The sequence below is a fragment of the Thermobia domestica genome, chromosome 3 (assembly GCF_964235325.1).
Source record: "Thermobia domestica chromosome 3, izTheDome1.hap1.1, whole genome shotgun sequence".
In the NCBI taxonomy this organism is placed as follows: domain Eukaryota; kingdom Metazoa; phylum Arthropoda; class Insecta; order Zygentoma; family Lepismatidae; genus Thermobia; species Thermobia domestica.
This window is the reverse complement of record NC_137456.1, coordinates 124,791,834-124,809,890: the sequence shown is the minus strand read 5'-3', so window position 1 is coordinate 124,809,890 and position 18,057 is coordinate 124,791,834. Positions and strand designations below refer to the sequence as shown.

Here is an 18,057-nt window from a genome sequence, read left to right as displayed (position 1 = left end):
GCTCTACTCAAACCGGAAGTGGTACAAATCAAGTTTTTCCTGTTACAACGTTGGTCACCAATTGAATAAAAACGACAATAGATAGTTACATATATATATTGCAATCGATTCAGCGACTCAAGAGAACATATCATTAACACCCATAATACTCTAGCAAAACCAGAAGTGATTGAAATTTACTCGTACTTCCGGTTTGAATACTGATTTCCATAGAACAAGAACGAAAAAAGACATTGAGAAACTTTGTTCTTGCAATCTACTCAGGGTCTCAAGAATAGGTCCATCTTCTCTATTAACCCTCTATTCAAACCGGAAGTGGTAGGTATCAACTGTTTCCGGTTTCAACGTTGGTCTTCATAGAACAAAGACGGCAATAGGTAACGAGGAGCGTTTTTAAGCAATCGATTCAGCGACTCAAGAGAACATATCATTAACACCCATAATACTCTAGCAAAACCAGAAGTGATTGAAATTTACTCGTACTTCCGGTTTGAATACTGATTTCCATAGAACAAGAACGAAAAAAGACATTGAGAAACTTTGTTCTTGCAATCTACTCAGGGTCTCAAGAATAGGTCCATCTTCTCTATTAACCCTCTATTCAAACCGGAAGTGGTAGGTATCAACTGTTTCCGGTTTCAACGTTGGTCTTCATAGAACAAAGACGGCAATAGGTAACCAGGAGCGTTTTTAAGCAATCGATTCAGCGACTCAAGAGAACATATCATTAACACCCATAATACTCTAGCAAAACCAGAAGTGATTGAAATTTACTCGTACTTCCGGTTTGAATACTGATTTCCACAGAACAAGAACGAAAAAAGACATTGAGAAACTTTGTTCTTGCAATCTACTCAGGGTCTCAAGAATAGGTCCATCTTCTCTATTAACCCTCTATTCAAACCGGAAGTGGTAGGTATCAACTGTTTCCGGTTTCAACGTTGGTCTTCATAGAACAAAGACGGCAATAGGTAACCAGGAGCGTTTTTAAGCAATCGATTCAGCGTCTCAAGAGAACATATCACTACTGTCCACAACAGTCTGCCAAAATCAGAAGTTGAATGACTTGATTTTGAATTTAACATTCCTTGCACAGTAGCGATGCTATGTAAGACGGGACCTACTAATTAACGTGGAATCTAAACCACATGAGCTCCCGCCGGGAATAAACCTGGGTCTCCCATGCCAAAGGCGTGTACGCTAACCGCTTAGCCACGAAAGAACTCTACAAAACCAGAAATGGTTAAAATTTACTAGTATTTCCGGTTTCAATACTTATATCCATAGAGCAATACGGTAAGATACATTAAGAAACTGTTTTTGATACAGATTCAGCGTTCCAAGCGTAAGTTTTTTCCCTACTTTTATCTCTTCAAACCGAAAATGGTACAAATTTACGACTTTTGGTTACAACACTGATCGCATAATGAATAAAAGGAAAACAGATAGCGACAGGCAGACCTTTGATATAGATTCAGTACTGCAAGAATATATTTCACTTCTGATTTTACTCTACTGGAACCGAAAGTGATAGACATCAATTAGCACTTCTGGTTTCAAAGTTAAGCTTGATAGAGCAGCAAAAACAATAAGATATAGCGAAATTCCTAAGGATTTAGCGTCTGAGAAACAGTCTCTATCGTTGATCTTATTCCTCCATTTAAAGTTATAGATGTACACTCATGTCCAAAATTATTGTCGTATATCTATAAATATGTTGTTGCAAGAGTATAATTTGATAACGAATTCGTCCGTATTTCTTATAATGTTAGTATGTGTATAGTCGGCAAAGACATGTAAGTGGCAAATTTCATGTGAAAAGAGCAGTAAATAAGACCAAAATAAAACTTTCTTGTCCATTTAGCAACATTTTGTTTTACTCACTCTAATTTTCGTATTTATAATTCTCTTCCTATGAAATTTACCACAAACATACATTTCCCGATTATACACACAGTATCAGCATTAAAAGTACCCTGCAAAATCATTATTAAATTATATTCTTACAAGAAGACAGTTATAGATATGCGACAACCATTTTGGACATGAGTGTACTCACATAGTTTGGAAGTCTACCATACTTTCACTCTGTGAAACAAAACTTACTTGTTTCTCTAATATATGTGCCGGTATCATGTCTATAGAAGCTACATAATGCATTTGTTCGATTTTTTCACGAAACAGTTGCTGTACAAGCTTCAGTATATGTCTTTGCCATATTGCTGGAAAGAGATCTTGATGCCCCGGCATTACAGCCCATAAAACGTTATCGCCCTCCTGATGGTACACAGTAACTGATGCATAGTCAGTATACTAACTCACAACGCTAGCATTTCTGGCCTTCTAGGTTGGTCACCTCTTAATACATGTACTTTCTCTTTATTATTTTACAATGTTGGGCCAATAAAATATAAAATAAAAGAAAAAACTCTGCCTCCATAGAATATACAGGGTGGCCCAAAAATAGGTATACATTGATCAAGTATAACATTCTAGTTTATAGGTTTATTTGCTTCGGCTCTTCCGAGTTTAAGACGTAAAGTAAAAACATATTAAGAACAAGTAATGAAGAAACTAAGTCTACCTGAAGGATAACAATAAGTATAAAATGCAATGAGCTGATTAGTACGGTACTGTATACCTACTTTTGAGCCACCCTGTATAATTCAGGGCTATGTATTTATGGTTTGTACACACGAAAGCAATATATCTGTGGCTTAAGAAGCCCTCGGAGTTATCGCCAAAGACAAAAGAACGCCACTTGATACTACCATGTGCCCAGCTAGTCCATTTGGAATTAATAGTCTTATTCTCCGACGTCCTTTTTCATATGACACAGGTCTACCCAAAGGTCTTTCCAATTAGAATCTTATACATCCTAAGTGAATTTTTCATGCAAACGATGCGTCCCACCCATCTTTGTACTTCAGTCACGTGTAAATGCTATACAGTATCTATTTCGTACCTTTTCTTCTTTATTAAATTCCTTTCTTCAATTAAAAGTTACTATCTCGCATACTAAGTATTGATGCAAGAAAGCCGGTTTCTGAGGCAAAATAGAAATTTTAGTTGTTTTGGCTTCTTGTGAGCTTTTCATTCAAGTATTACCTTTGCTTTCCTGTAGTGGATTCTACTATTAAATAAGTACATTTTAACATTCACTACTTGTGAGTCCTATATTCAGTCAGGGGCTGGCTAACCACTTTATTAAGGACATGAATGTTATAAATCTTGTCATCTGTGTTTTACGAGTTACCTAGATTTAAATTGGCAAGCAAGAAAAAGTATTATAAACCAAGAATCAGATGCAAAACAATTTTTGCTTTGGTCTAAAATTCCGCTTTCATTTTGTTCTCCGCTGAGAAAAGCTACCGATATTATTATTATCATTATGACTGAGTTTGACGTCTCGCAACTATGCTCTGAGGCTAAAGGAGACGGTAATAATGACAATGAAAGAAATGGTGGAATGAAGAAAGTGGGAGGGGACCCCGAGAAAACCCAACAAAAAGCCCACTTGGCCAGAACCAAACGTAAGTTCAGTTTACAAATTAAAGTTGCTGACGACAATTTTGGGTATGAGGTTAATTTAACGGTATTAATTTAATTACTCTTTCTTTACTGCTATACCGTATGATTATGTTCGAAAGAGATTTGGGTATTGCGCTTTTAGCCGTCTTCACCCTGAATTTTGAAGACCTCAATAAAGATTGTGTATAGACAGACTTGTTTTGCGTAAGCTCCTACATAAAATGTGTGCTTAGCTCGTAAAATGTTACTGAGTGAAGGTTTAGTTTATGCATAAATTGCAAATGTCTTTTCCACGAAATGTAACCACTACGTTTTATAGGGACATAAAAATGGGGTTAAAATGAGATTATGTGGAACATAGCGAGAACGAGAAGGAAATCGGAAAAGGTTAAATGTTCGAAATACTACCCATAGTCGACACAAGGCAATGAAATAAAACACACCAGTGCGAAGAAAGCAGAACATCCGGAAATGGACCAATCACAATGTGTTACGGAAATGAACGAAGAGGGTGGCAAGGAGCAGGAAGAAACAAGAAAAAAAAAAAGAAGGAAAATACGTGTTTTTGCTTTGGGTGCATACGTCGTCCGTATTCAAAGAGACGCGGATTCATCTTTATACACGAAGATGGGATAACACGCAGGAAGGATGTAAACGCCGTTCGTATAGACAGCCAGCGAGACAGTACTGCGCAGTGGGTTGTACATATTGCGTAATAGTAACAACGATGAGATGGATGTTGGAAACGAAAATGTGTGTAGGCAGTAGAAACAGAAAAACAAAAATATTAGCATTACTGTTATGTTGTACGCGTATTCTCATAGTGATGTAATGTTGATACTCATGCTTGGCATTGATATTACTGTTGCTGTTTATCTTACGTATGTGGACCACCTGCTATTACATTCCACTGTGCTATGCATTTTTGTTCCCATTACGCGATATATGTAACACACTGCGCAGTACTCTCTCGCTGGCTGTCCATACGAACAGCGTTTGCATCCTTCCTGAGTTTTCTCCCATCTTCGAGCATTGAAATGAATCTGCGTCTCTTTCGCAGACGGGCAACGTATACACCCAAAGCAAAAACACGTATTTTCTGTTTTCGTCTTCTTTTTTCTTGCTCCTTACCACCCTTTTCGCGCATTTCCGTAACACATTGTGACAATGTTGTACACGTGATTGGTCCATTTCCGGATGTTCTGCTTTCTTCGCACGGGTGTGTTCTATTTCATTGCCTGGCGTCGACTATGAGTAGTATTTCGAACATTTAACCTTTTCCGATGTTGGCCGATATAAAAAAATTCGTGTCGCTTCTTTTTCGATGTTCTCTGTGTCTGTGCAATCTTATCAAAATCGGTCTGTTACATCGGGGTACCCTGCCTTGTAAGTAAGAAAAAGATTCTACAGAGGTAAGATTCTTTCTTTACACACCCTTACCTCAGCAACTCAGACACTCCACCTGCTTGTTCACTATTATCAGAAAAAAGTACAATTTGTAACGTTAAAATTCATGTTTACTGGATAATTCAATCATTCCTCAATAATGTCCGGATTAAACATTTTTTTTAATCAACAAAAATAAATATGTCATCTGAAACTAAGTACACAAATCAAAAAGTAGAGGACTCTGTATATTTCAAGTTACACCTTTGAAAGTTGAATCAATAAGACGTGTCAGAGATAACGAGTATTAACATTTCTTTCTAATATTACTTGTTTAATAACAGTGAATTTACTACAGTATGTATGTATGTAAAAGAACACTACTGCGCCAAAGCATTCGGCCCGCTAGAACAGCTTAATCAAAAGTTCCAATTTTTAAATTTTTTTATTTTATTTTGGTCAACAACTAACTTGCGGTGGTTACGGTCGTCGTCTTAATAATAAACAGCAAAGACCGTTTACTATCCACTTTGAAATGATTAAATGATATTAATACTGTTCATAAGCCACCATTAAATCATCACCATATTCTTTAGTCTGCAAAGTGTTTGCACGCTAGTGATGCATATTAGCGTGATCGTTTACTATTAGGAATTAGTATGACGCACTCCAATATGTTGTCTTTTATGACAAAATATGTAATGTAACTCATAACGAGCTATAGTCCTGTACAATTAAATTAAAGAACTATATATTTATCCAAAATTTATCTTAAGGGGAACATGCACAAAGAGTATGGATTAAGAATCTGGGTAGCTATGAAAAAAATCTACTAGCCTAATTCTGAGACAGATCAATATCTAAAGGAATTATGAAGGTAGTTACGTAGGCGTCATATCATCATCATAGGTATTCTGCCTTTATTGGCAGGTCACTTGCCGCAGCTGAGAAGCTTCCATGCTCCACGGTCTTCCGCTAACTTCTTCGTCTTCGCGTATGATCTTTCTGTTTTAATATCATCCATTAATTGTAGTCTCTTCGCCCCCTCCCTCTCTTTCCCGCCACCATACCCTCTAGGACATCCCTCATGATACAATCTCTTCTTAGGCAATGTCCCAACCAGTTTCTCTTCCTCTTCCTAATAATACCTAAAAGTGTTCTTTTCTTACCCACCTAAAGGAATGGAACTCTTCTCATAAGAAATAGTTCATTACTAGGAGTGACTTCCATGATGAAAGAAGGTAACTCATGAATTCATTTATGATCCCCTACACTAGGACTGCACAGCCTGCAGAATACAAACTGTGATGGTATTAGGAAAAACATTTCTAAAAGCAATACATTTGCAATGTATTGGGTTAGAGTTCTATATACGACTGATTCGCTTAATAACTTTTCGTATTCAGAACCTACTAAGTACATTTGGCCTGCATGACAACACAGCAATATTTATTGACATCTTAACATATTTAAATGCAAGTTTGTGACATACAAAGTATTGGTCAAATTTTCTTGACATGTCTATAGTATATGACGTGAACAAATTTTATTTTTGATTAATATAAAAAGATGGATGGAAAGAAAGAATTAACTACATAGCTCGAAACTGTTACAAACTAATAAAAAATGCAATGAAAATCTCTAATATGGTCTAGGTAAAAATAAACATTTATTTTGTGCTAGGAGAAGGCCTCCAGATATAGAGGTTAGCTGCGAATATACTGAATAAGCAGTCGCGGACAGACGACTAGAAATGGTCCTCCAGCTTAAAGGTTTGGGTAAGGCTAACAACCTCATACTATAAAAACAGGCACTTGTTCAGAAACATTCACAAAAGCCTCGGACAAGGACTGGTAACTTGGCACGAACTCAGCAAAAGAAAATGGACATGAGATTTGGAACATGGAATATTAGAAGTCTTTATAGGGCAGGCGCGTTAAAATCCTAACGTGTGAGTTAGAGAAATACAGGATGGACTTAGTAGGAGTTCAGGAAGTTAGGAGGGAAGGAAATGGATGTGCGGATTCCGGAAATTTTACGTTCTTGTACGGGGAAGGAAATAAAAACCACCAATTAGTAACAGAGTTTTTCGTTCACAAACGAATATAACCAGCAATTAAGCAGGTTGAATTTGTTACTGACAGATTTTCTTTGATTACTCTTAAGGGTCGGCGGTGTGATATTGTTTTCAATGTACATGCCCCAACTGAAGATAAGATTGACGATATAAAACAGTTTTTATGAAGAAGTGGAACGGATATTTGACCAATTCCCGCGATACCATATGAAAATTCTATTAGGGGATTTAAATGCGAAGGTAGGATGAGAGGATATTTTCAAATCAGTTATAGGGAACGAAAGTCTGCATAAGGAAAGTAATGACAACGGTGTTAAACTTATGAACTTTGCAACATCCCAAAACCTAATTGTGAAAACTACAAAATTCCCACATCGCGACGTTCATAAATACACTTCGATCTCACCAGACGGAAAAATACATAATCAAATTGATCACGTTTTAGTAGATAGAAGAACGCAATCTAGCATAATTGATGTCCGGTCATTTAGAGGAGCTGATTGTTACACTGGCCACTACCTGGTAGCAGCGATAATAAGAGAGAGATTATCGTTCAATAAAGGAAATATTCAATGTCTGAAAACGGAGAGATTTAATTTAAAGAAATTAGAAGAGAGCGAGGTAAGAGAGGAATACCAGATTGAAGTTTCGAATAGGTTCTCGGTTTTAGAAGATTCGGAGTGCACTAGTGTTGAGAATACTTGGATTGAAATTAGAGACAGCATTAAAATTTCAGCAAAAGAGGAACTGGGACACGCGGAAATAGGTAGGAACAAACCATGGTTCGACCAGGAATGCATTAAACTAGCAGAGAAGAGAAAACCGGCAAAATTACGGTGGCTACAAATTCAAATGAAATAACTACACAAAATTTCGCAGACAAAAGGCGGGAAACTTCCAAAACCTTTAGAACAAAGAAACGCGATTTTTTGAAAGGTAAAATTAAGGAACTTGAAGATAATAGTAAAAATAAAAACATTTGGGACATGCATAAGGGGATCAACGAATTTAAGAAAGGCTATCAACCTCGTGCTTATATATTAAAGAAAGTGACGGAACAGTTCTCACTGATACGGATAGCATCTTAAATAGATGGAAAGATTTCTTTGACGATTTGCTTAACGCGCAGCCAAAACTAATGTTCGTGGAGAAAATGAGATACACACCGCAGAACCGTATATTCTAGAACCCAACCGAATAGAAGTAGAAACCGCTATATATATATATATATATATATATATATATATATATATATATATATATATATATATAAAAAAACTCCGGGTGTAGATGAAATTCCGACTGAGGTAATTTTAGCTGGAGGCGAAAAATTGTGGAACAAGTTACACAAACTCATTCTCCTTATGTGGAACAAGGAAGAATTGCCACAAGAGTGGAAAGAATCAGTCACTTTCCTTATTCACAAGAAAGGCGACAAAACTGACTGTAATAATTATCGAGGCATTTCTCTTGTCCACAACTTATAAAATTCTTTTAAATATTCTATTTGCAAGACTGACCCCATACGCAGATGAAATTATTGGAGATTATCAGTGCGGATTTAGACGAAATCGATCAACTATCGACCAAATATTTACCATTCGACAAATACTCGAAAAGAAGTAGGAATACAACACCCTGGTACATCAACTATTTATTGATTTTAGGAAGGCCTACGACTCGGTTAGGAGAGAAGCATTGTACAGCATTCTTACATAACTTGGAATACCGAGGAAGTTAATTAGATTAATTAAGATGTGTTTAAATGAATCTCAAAGTAAAGTCCGGGTACGAAAATTTTTGTCCACGAGCTTTCACGTTGAGAATGGCCTGAAACAAGGAGATGCGTTGTTGCCATTATTATTCAACTTTGTTCTGGAATACGCTATAAGGAAAATCAAAGATAGAAATCAGGGTCTACCACGTACTCACCACGTTATGGCATATGCTGATGATGTAAATTTAATAGAAGATAATAGGAGAACAATAGAAAGAAATGCAGAGATCTTATTAAACGCTTGCAGGGACATGGGTTTAGAAGTAAATGCAAAGAAAACTAAATACATGGAAGTGCGTCGGGACCGTAATACAGGAAATTATGGATACGTTAAAATATTAAATAATACTTTTGATAAAGTGGATACTTTCAAATATCTAGGATCAGTATTAACAGACGAAAATCATATTCACGAGGAAATTAAATGTCGACTAAAAGCAAGGAATTCGTGTTACTATTCAGTTCAAAATTTCTTGTCGTCGCGAATTCTATTGAGGAATTTGAAGCTTAAAATATATAAAACGATAATCATGCCTGTTGTTCTGTATGGTTGTGAAACATAGTCGCTTACTCTGTGGGAAGAACATAGACTGAAAGTATTTGAGAACAAGGTTCTGAGACGAATATTCGGATCCAAGAGGAACGGGAATGGCGGAAACTTCATAACTAGGAACTACATGAGGTCATCAAGTCTAGGAGCCTTCGGTGTGCAGGTCATGTAGCTAGAATGGAAAAAAAAGCAGAAACGCTTTCAAAGTTTTGACTAGAAGACCAATCGGAAAACGACCATTTGGAAGACCAAGGCGCAAATGGGAGGACAATATTAAGATGGATCTCGCAGAGATAGGAATACCAAGTAAAAACTGGATCCAATTGGCTAAGGATAGAAGTCAGTGGAGAGCTTTTGTGAACGCGGCATTGAACACCCGGGTTCTATGGGCCACAGAGTTCACAGCTATCCCATTTTATGGGAGCACATTTACATGAAATATGAACTCCTCTTCGCAGTAAATGCACTCTTACTGTCTAAGAAAGTGTTTCTTAAGGAAGGAGTTGCATTAATGGTCTCAGATTAACTTTAGGAGGTCTGAATATAAATAAAGTGTGTGCAATATGAAATAAAAACTGCAACGCAAGAATTAACTTTAAACCACAAATTAACTTGCGCAAGATGACCACTAAAAGCACGAATGCCATCTAATTGAGTCATAACAAAGTTTAACGGAGAGAAAACACTTTATACGACATAAAAACACATATTTTGTTTGTGGCACAGCCTTGCAACATTTCTATGATTACTTTGCACTCTCCTTCACATAGCATTGTACTTAATCATGGCTTACTTATGGAGCACACTTTGAATTTCATATTTCTATCTTATTATACATCTGAGAAATTCCTTGAAATTCTAACGCGTTATGCTTTCAATATCTGGTAATTCAAACTTCTGTTTCAATTTTTACTGATGTTCGGACACCATATCAGAGTTCCGGCATCCTAATGTTTTCGGACAATATCACCATTGCCCATACGTTACTTCAGTCCGACATTTCTGGACACTTTTCGGATAGCCTACATCAATCATCAGAGATCACAAACTGCAACATTGTTTGGTTTGGCTTACAAATTAAACAGTACACTCTTATGTACTTACAAACTTTGTTTTACATATACCCGCCTTTTACCCATGTTACAGGCAAGATCCGCATGTATTCCGGTTTCAGTGCACATTTATTGTATAGATTCATACGTAAATCCAGCGCGTATGTATTTCTTTTTCAGAAAATTGACTCCCTGCATCTTACAGGGTCGGCCTTTTTCTTAGGGGGGGGGGGGGGTTGGACCTGCACTCTTCTGTGCAGAATCACTTTAGGAAGGCATCAATACATGTATACGATAAGAACTATCGTGCGAAAGACCATTACGAATTTGTGTCAAATTGTCATTAAAAATCACGAAAATCACCACTGCGTCCAAAGGGAGCAGGCGCGTCAGCGACAATAGGTATACAGATAAACGAGGATAGCGCAAAACACTGTGTAAGCCATAAAAACACTTACTTTACGTATTGGATTATGTATTTGTATGTTACTAAAGACGTTATAGGCAATATCAAGATTTTTTCATTGCATGCACTTTTGGGTTTCAAAGTAACATAACACTTTACTCAAGGAGATTTCACAAATATGTGGATCCCTAAACTCTGGACACTTTTATAGTTGCGCATCATGTGTTAAAACACTTTTCAGTTTGTTTTAATGACTACCTTATTGGCAAATCCGTGTCCAATAGGTTACTTTCATTAATGTATTTGTAAGTAGATACGCCTCTCAAACAACATACCTAGATAAATTGAACATTGGTCTATTAAAATAATATTACAAATTTCTTCCGTGAATTAAAAAAAAAAAGTCATCCTATAAAATATTATACTATCTTTTCGTGAAATGTCTTCTCAAACTATTGGTTTGTTTAATAAATACATACTAAGAGGAAGAGTTCACTCGAGCAAACGTTTCTACTAAATAGAAAATTTAAAACGTCTGCCTGCTCGAGTACTGTCCTAATGAACCGAACCTAACTCAACCTGAAAATGTAAGAAAGCTGTCAAAATTTGGTAGAACCTCGAGTAACGCTCAGAGAAATAGTTTGTTTTATTTTCTTTCTAAACATGAATATTAACTTACTTTCTATTAGAGCCTCCTTCGTATGTCGTATCCATAAAGTTTCACAAGTAGAATAAAGTATGAAGTAGATTACATTAAAATATGATGTAAGTTAGATTAGGTAAAATTTGTACTTGAATAGCATGTACAAAAATAGCTACGTACAGGTTTAATTTTAGCGCACCACTAGAAAGAACTGCTTAAAGATAATTCCTTCACTAATTTCCCTCATATCATCCCTTAAAAGATACCCTCGGGGAGGCATCAAAATATCTCACGGGCATAGACAAAATTTAAGGCAACCACTGAAAGTAATTATTACCGAAAGCACGCGCGTCAGTGATGGTGGGTATTTGTCCAAGCTAGGATAGTGGAAAGTGGGTTTTGGCAATGATATGAGTTTCAATAGCACTTGTCATGATTTCAATCTTTTAACACTACACTTGTAAACATAAAATACAGGTCGTGTACACTGTGGAGAAATAGGCCTATGCCGCCGATGGAAAATAGCATCTAACAGGGTCATCTTTTATATACACTCACTTACTTTATCATCGTAAAACACTTCTAATGATTTTATACTGATAATCCTACGCGTCTAAACCTAAAACACAGTTACATTACTTTGAATTTAATAATGTCGCCTGCAGAAATTTCTTATAAACACGTCTTTCCATGCAAAGTATTATTTTACCAGTAAATCTTCCCAAAATATAGTGCGCCAAAACTAGACCTGCACCCAAAAATAGACCCCATTATTAGTTTACGTTGTTCCGGCCTACTATTCCAAATAAATGATTTGTTTACGTATCAGATTACTTGTAAACGGAACAGTGAATCAGAAAATTGAACAATGTTTATTATAACTATAATTGCTTCTAAATTACAAAATACTTGATAAATCAAAACATTGTACAGCTGTTTACAGGTAAGTGTAAATCATGAAATTTCCTTAATTTCACAATTAATTGCATTGACAATACCATGTTTCGTTTCAAACATCTTCCTGTATATAAAGTGCCCAAAATTCACCCAAATTAACGAAGATTTGCTGATACTCCTAGTTCACACAGAGCTTTATACATCCGTATAACACATACATACGACCTTCCTAGACATCTAAATGACAGATGAAGTACAAAATACACAGTACAGAGTCTCTGCCTACTTTTCTTATACAAATAGCTCATATTTTAATTCTACATAATACTTGCAAAGAACACAAAATCGAACAATTATGGAATATCTTGAATTGGCTTACCTCAATTCGGTTGCCAAAGTTGACACATCCACCGGACTTAGTACACATTTTTCACTTTTATTCCACTCACTATTTTCTCACAAACAACTTCCCTTCTTGTTTTAATTTAACAAACATTATTCTATAATTTATAAGTCTTAAATAGCACATAACAAAACAAATTTTCTATATACACCCACGCCTTTCATATTTAGGACGCGCTACTTTTGTTTGAATGCCACCATGTTGCCAGATCTGCCACAACAACCTACTTTAGTATATGATATTACCAGTTCAGAAAACAAATACTTAGAAATAAATATGTCGTCTGTTAGAACACAACTTCCTTGTTACAGATAGTGTGTTTTGACTCAAAAAGTACATGTTTCTAATTCAATAATTAGTGGATTATCAAATATTTGGTTGCAAATTAACACCTACAACACTTAATTTAAAACACACACTGTTTGTCAGTGTTTGTAGATATTCTAAGATAAATTTCCCACCAATATCACAAACATTACTCTTTTTTTAGTTACAAAGAAGGGCATGAACGTGTCATCTGGACATTCAAATCAAACCTAGAACTTTCGATAAACATTACACATATATGTTCATACACAAAAAATTAGGTGTCATGGACAACGGATTATGTTCCTGGGGCCCTTTAATCTTGTTAATATAAAGAAAATCGTGGTCTCATAGTGAAATAGCTATTGCATCAATAATTTTCATTGAAAAGTCACGGTTTATAGTCAGGGCCGTGCTGGGATACTAATGAGGGCGGTGGACAAGTCTACTAGAAGGGCGCCAATATATATATATATATATATATATATACACGGGAGAATACACACACACACACACACACACACACATATATATATATATATATATATATATATATATATATATATATATATATATATATATATATATATATATATATATAGGGGAGAATACATAGAAATATATATACACAGATTTCCAGTTAGAGCTTTGAAAGCGTTTCTAATTTCTTCCATTCTGGCTACATAACCTTCCCATTTGAGCCTCCTAGACTTGATGACCCTAACAATGTTTTTGTAAACGGTATAAAGTTATGCAGTTTCTCGTTATGAAATTTCCGCCATTCCCCATTCCAGTTCCTCTTGCAGTTCGAATACTGGTTTAAGAATCTTGTTTTCAAATACTTTCCGTCTGCGATTTTCCCTTAGAGTCAGTGACCATGTTTCGCAACCATACAGCACAACAGGCATGATTATCGTTTTAAATTTTAAGTTACAATTTCCTCAATAGAATTCGCGACAACAAAAGATTTTTAACTGAATAATAACACGAAATCCCTGCTTTCAGTTGACATCAAATTTTTTAGTGATTATGGTTTTGATCTATTAATAATGATTCTAGATATTTGAAAGTATCCACTTTGTCGAAAGAAAATATTATTTGGTATTTTAACGCATCCATAAAATGCAGTATTACAATCCCGACAGACTTCCATTTATTTAGTTTTCTCTGCACTTACTTCCAAGCCCATATCCCTGCAAGCTTAATTAAGATTTCTGCATTCCTTTCTATTGTTCTATCATCCCCTATTAAATTTACCTCATCATCATACGCCATAACCTGGTAAATACGATTTAGCTCTAGGACCTGATTGCTGTCTTTGATTTTCCTTATAATGTTCTCCAGAACAAAGTTAAATAATAATGGCAACAACGCATCTCCTTGTTTCAGGCCATTCTCAACGTGAAAGCTCGTGAACAAGAATTTCTCTACTCCAACCTTACTTTGGGATTCATTTAAACACCTCTTAATCAGGCACGTAGCCAGGATTTCGTAATAGGGGGGGTCCGAGACATGAAATACTGTGGTTATCACATCACAGTTTGATTATTCTAAACTAACTTACTAGTAACATATATTGGTTCGTTTAGTCAGGATTTCGTGATGGGGGGGGGGGGGAGTATGATATGAAATATTGTGGTTATGACACCAAGGGCCTGATCAATTTAAACATTTTACTAGCAACATATGTTAGGACTTTAAAATTATGACATGTTAGTAAGGGCGCCGATTTCTTTGTAAATTCGGGGGGTCCATTCAGATGCAGAAGGCATATATGAATATTTTAAGACAAATTATATTCAAATTATGTCAATACATTGTATATTCATAAATACAACAAGGGGGCCCACATGACGTGTGGGGGACGGGACCCCTCGGCCCCCCAGGATCGGCGCCCATGCATGTTAGTAAGTACTTTAGTAACAAACTATGAAGAAATCTCGAATAAAAGAATATTTTTTAAAAAATTACAATATCTACGTTCCCTCTTTTGTTCATCCAAATATAACAATTTTCCTTTCATTATGCTCTCAACTATTTAAAAAAGTACATATCCAATAATGTCTTGTAAAATATTTTATAATATCTGCGTTCCTTTCTCTGTTGAATAAAATGTTAACAGGACTTGCTTTCCACATAGCTTTTTTGTTTTATTATTCCGTCAATTACTGTCTGTTCCAAATGACAAGTTAAAGGAGCAGTAGACAACCTTTTCTGAAATAACATGTTTGATACTGCACGGATCCGATGACGAAAAATTATTTTTATTTTTAGCTTTATTTTTATCTTTATTTTTAATGCTGATTCTTCCTATTTCTTGTTTCTTTTTGTTTCGTTCTTCCTTAATTTTTTTATTTCTGGTCTCGAAGGGGGGGGGTCCGGACCCCCCGGACCCACCCCTTGGCTACGTGCCTGTCTTAATTAATCTACCTTTTTCGGTATTCCAAAAAGTTATACGTGGAACTGCACAAAATAAACTGGGGCTGTCTTTCGCAAATTAATGATATCAATAGTGTGCCCCAACTTTTACAACATGATTAATGATGTATTTAGCAGGTGTATTCCCTGTAAGAAACATGTTAATGGAAATTATCCGAGCTGGTTCACTTATAGTATAATTAAAAAAAATAAAATCCAAATCATACCATCATAAAAAATGGAATAATTGCAAGCCTATATCATCGTGAAAAATTTCATGAGTTACGTAAACAGATAAAAACCGACATAGCAATTGCGTATAAAACATTCATTCTAGAATCTGAACTTTCTATTCATAATGATCCGGGCCAACTTTGGAGTTTTGTAAAAAACAAAACCAAGCATATGTCATCAGCCTCCTTTACTTACAATGAGAAAGAACTAAATGACAGTGAGATTGTTCAGGCCTTCGCGCATTACTTTCAATCTGTTTATAACAATGTCTCAGCAAAATATGACGTAGACAGTTTTACAGCTAACAAGACGGAATGCATTAGCCTGTTGGACAACTTTCAACTTGGAGAAATACAACTGCGAGAAATTGAAGTGGCTATAAAGGCACTCAAACCAAAAGCGTCATGTGGACCGGATGGTATTCCTCCGTATGTTGTCAAAGGCTGTATTGATATATTCAAGCATCCGCTCCATACTATATTCAATATGTCCATAAGAACAGGCACTTTTCCGGACTTATGGAAAAAAGTTTAGTGTGTCCAGTGCCAAAGTCTGGAAATAAAAGCGAAATACAAAACTTCAGACCAATAGCTATATTATTTCCTTTTGCCAAAATTCTTGAGAGTATTTTATATACACGAATTCCAATTATATCTATACATCAACATGGTTTCTTACACAATAGGTCTACTGCAACAAACCTAGCAGTTGTAACAAATTTTATAGCAACGGAGTTAGACAAAGGCGGCCAGGTAGACGTTATTTATACCGATTTCAGTAAGGCATTCGATGTCGTGGATCATGACGTTCTAATGGCGAAATTAGCAAGCCTAAACTTTTTAAAGTCGGCAATAGAATATATTGTATCATATTTATGCAAACCGGAAACAATCTATTCTATACAAGGGACACGTCACCGAAAAGTTTGTTATTCTGTCTGGGGTTCCTCAAGGATCTCATCTGGGTCCTCTGCTATTTCTCCTACTTATTAATGAAATTCCACTTTTTATTGAAAACTCTAAGATTCTCCTATTCGCTTATGATCTCAAATTATATTCTAGAATTAATTCAACTGAAGACTGCATACAACTACAACAAGACCTTTAGCGAGTTCAAACATGGTGCGATGACAACAAATTAGTAATAAATGTATCCAAGTGTAAATCTCTGTCTTTTACAAGAAAAAGAAATCCTATCACCTTTGACTATACACTAAAAAAAAACTAAATTGTCTAAACCAAGTACTGTTAAAGATTTAGGCGTTATTTTTTATCCTGAACTAAATTTCAATCAACACATAACAAACAGCGCATATAGAAACTTGGGTTTAATTTACAGAATAGGACAAGATTTCTTCAGTGAGACAACGTTTACAACACTTTATTTTATATATGTGAGATCAAAATTAGAATATTGTTCTACTATATGGACCCCCAATAATAAAAGATACTCTCAAGAAATAGAAAACATCCAAACAAAATTCTTGAAAATGGTTACATACAAAAAAAACTAATTATTATCCCAAATATTTTTCCTACAATGATCTAGTAAACAACTTTAAGTTTCAAACTCTAGAAAAAAGAAGATGGATGTTGGACTTGTTATTCTTATACAATTTATTAAATAATAAGATTGACTGTATTGAGTTGGTATCAAAAATATCATTGCGGATTCCCACTTGCAAAACCAGAGTAGAGAATACAGGGACATTTTATTGTGCAAAAGCCAGGAGCAATATATTATAAAAATCCCCTATGTGTAGGCTGTGTAAATTATATAATGATATTGTAAATAAGCTTGATAAAGTGGATGTATTTAGTCTTTCAGAAAACAGGTTCAGTTCATATGTAAAACAAGAAATTTTCTGTAGAAATAATTAAGAAATTTATATATGTAACATTTGCTGTATGTACACAACACTATAATTGGGTATTAAGCCTGTTGTGTTGTATATTAAATAAATAAATAAATAAATAGATTTGAAAAAAACAAATTGTCGAAGTATATGCTGACGATATTGTACTGTATTCTGATACAATTGAACAACATAAAACATTACTTAAGACTGTGCTTGATCGACTTCAATCACGAGGTCTTACAATTTCACCAGAAAAATGTTCCTTCTTTCAAACGGAGATAGATTATTTGGGATTTCGCGTAGGTGGAGAAACTATGCAAAGGATTCCGGATCGACTTGAAGCTATACGAAATTTATCTGCTCCTCGTAATAGGAAGGATGTCAAATTTCTTGTTGGGTTTCTGTCTTTCTATAGTCGCTTTATTAGTAATTTTACTGAGATTATGCGTCCCATAAAAGATTTAAAATTACCTCAAATTCCCTTTGTTTTGGGTAAAGAACAATCTGAGGCATTAGCGC

General features: G+C 35.4%; 1 protein-coding gene across 2 annotated transcripts in view; it reads right to left on the bottom strand.

Moving 5' to 3' along the window:
* The window catches only part of SAK (polo like kinase SAK), an 82,275-nt gene extending 69,125 nt beyond the window's left edge, over positions 1-13,150 (bottom strand). For both annotated transcript variants that reach the window (XM_081751625.1, XM_081751627.1), the window contains exon 1: positions 12,699-13,150. In XM_081751625.1, coding sequence (XP_081607751.1) covers positions 12,699-12,746 — 48 coding nt within the window. In that variant the 5' untranslated portion in view covers positions 12,747-13,150. The remainder of the gene's footprint in view (positions 1-12,698) is intronic.
* Positions 13,151-18,057: the final 4,907 nt, after the last annotated feature.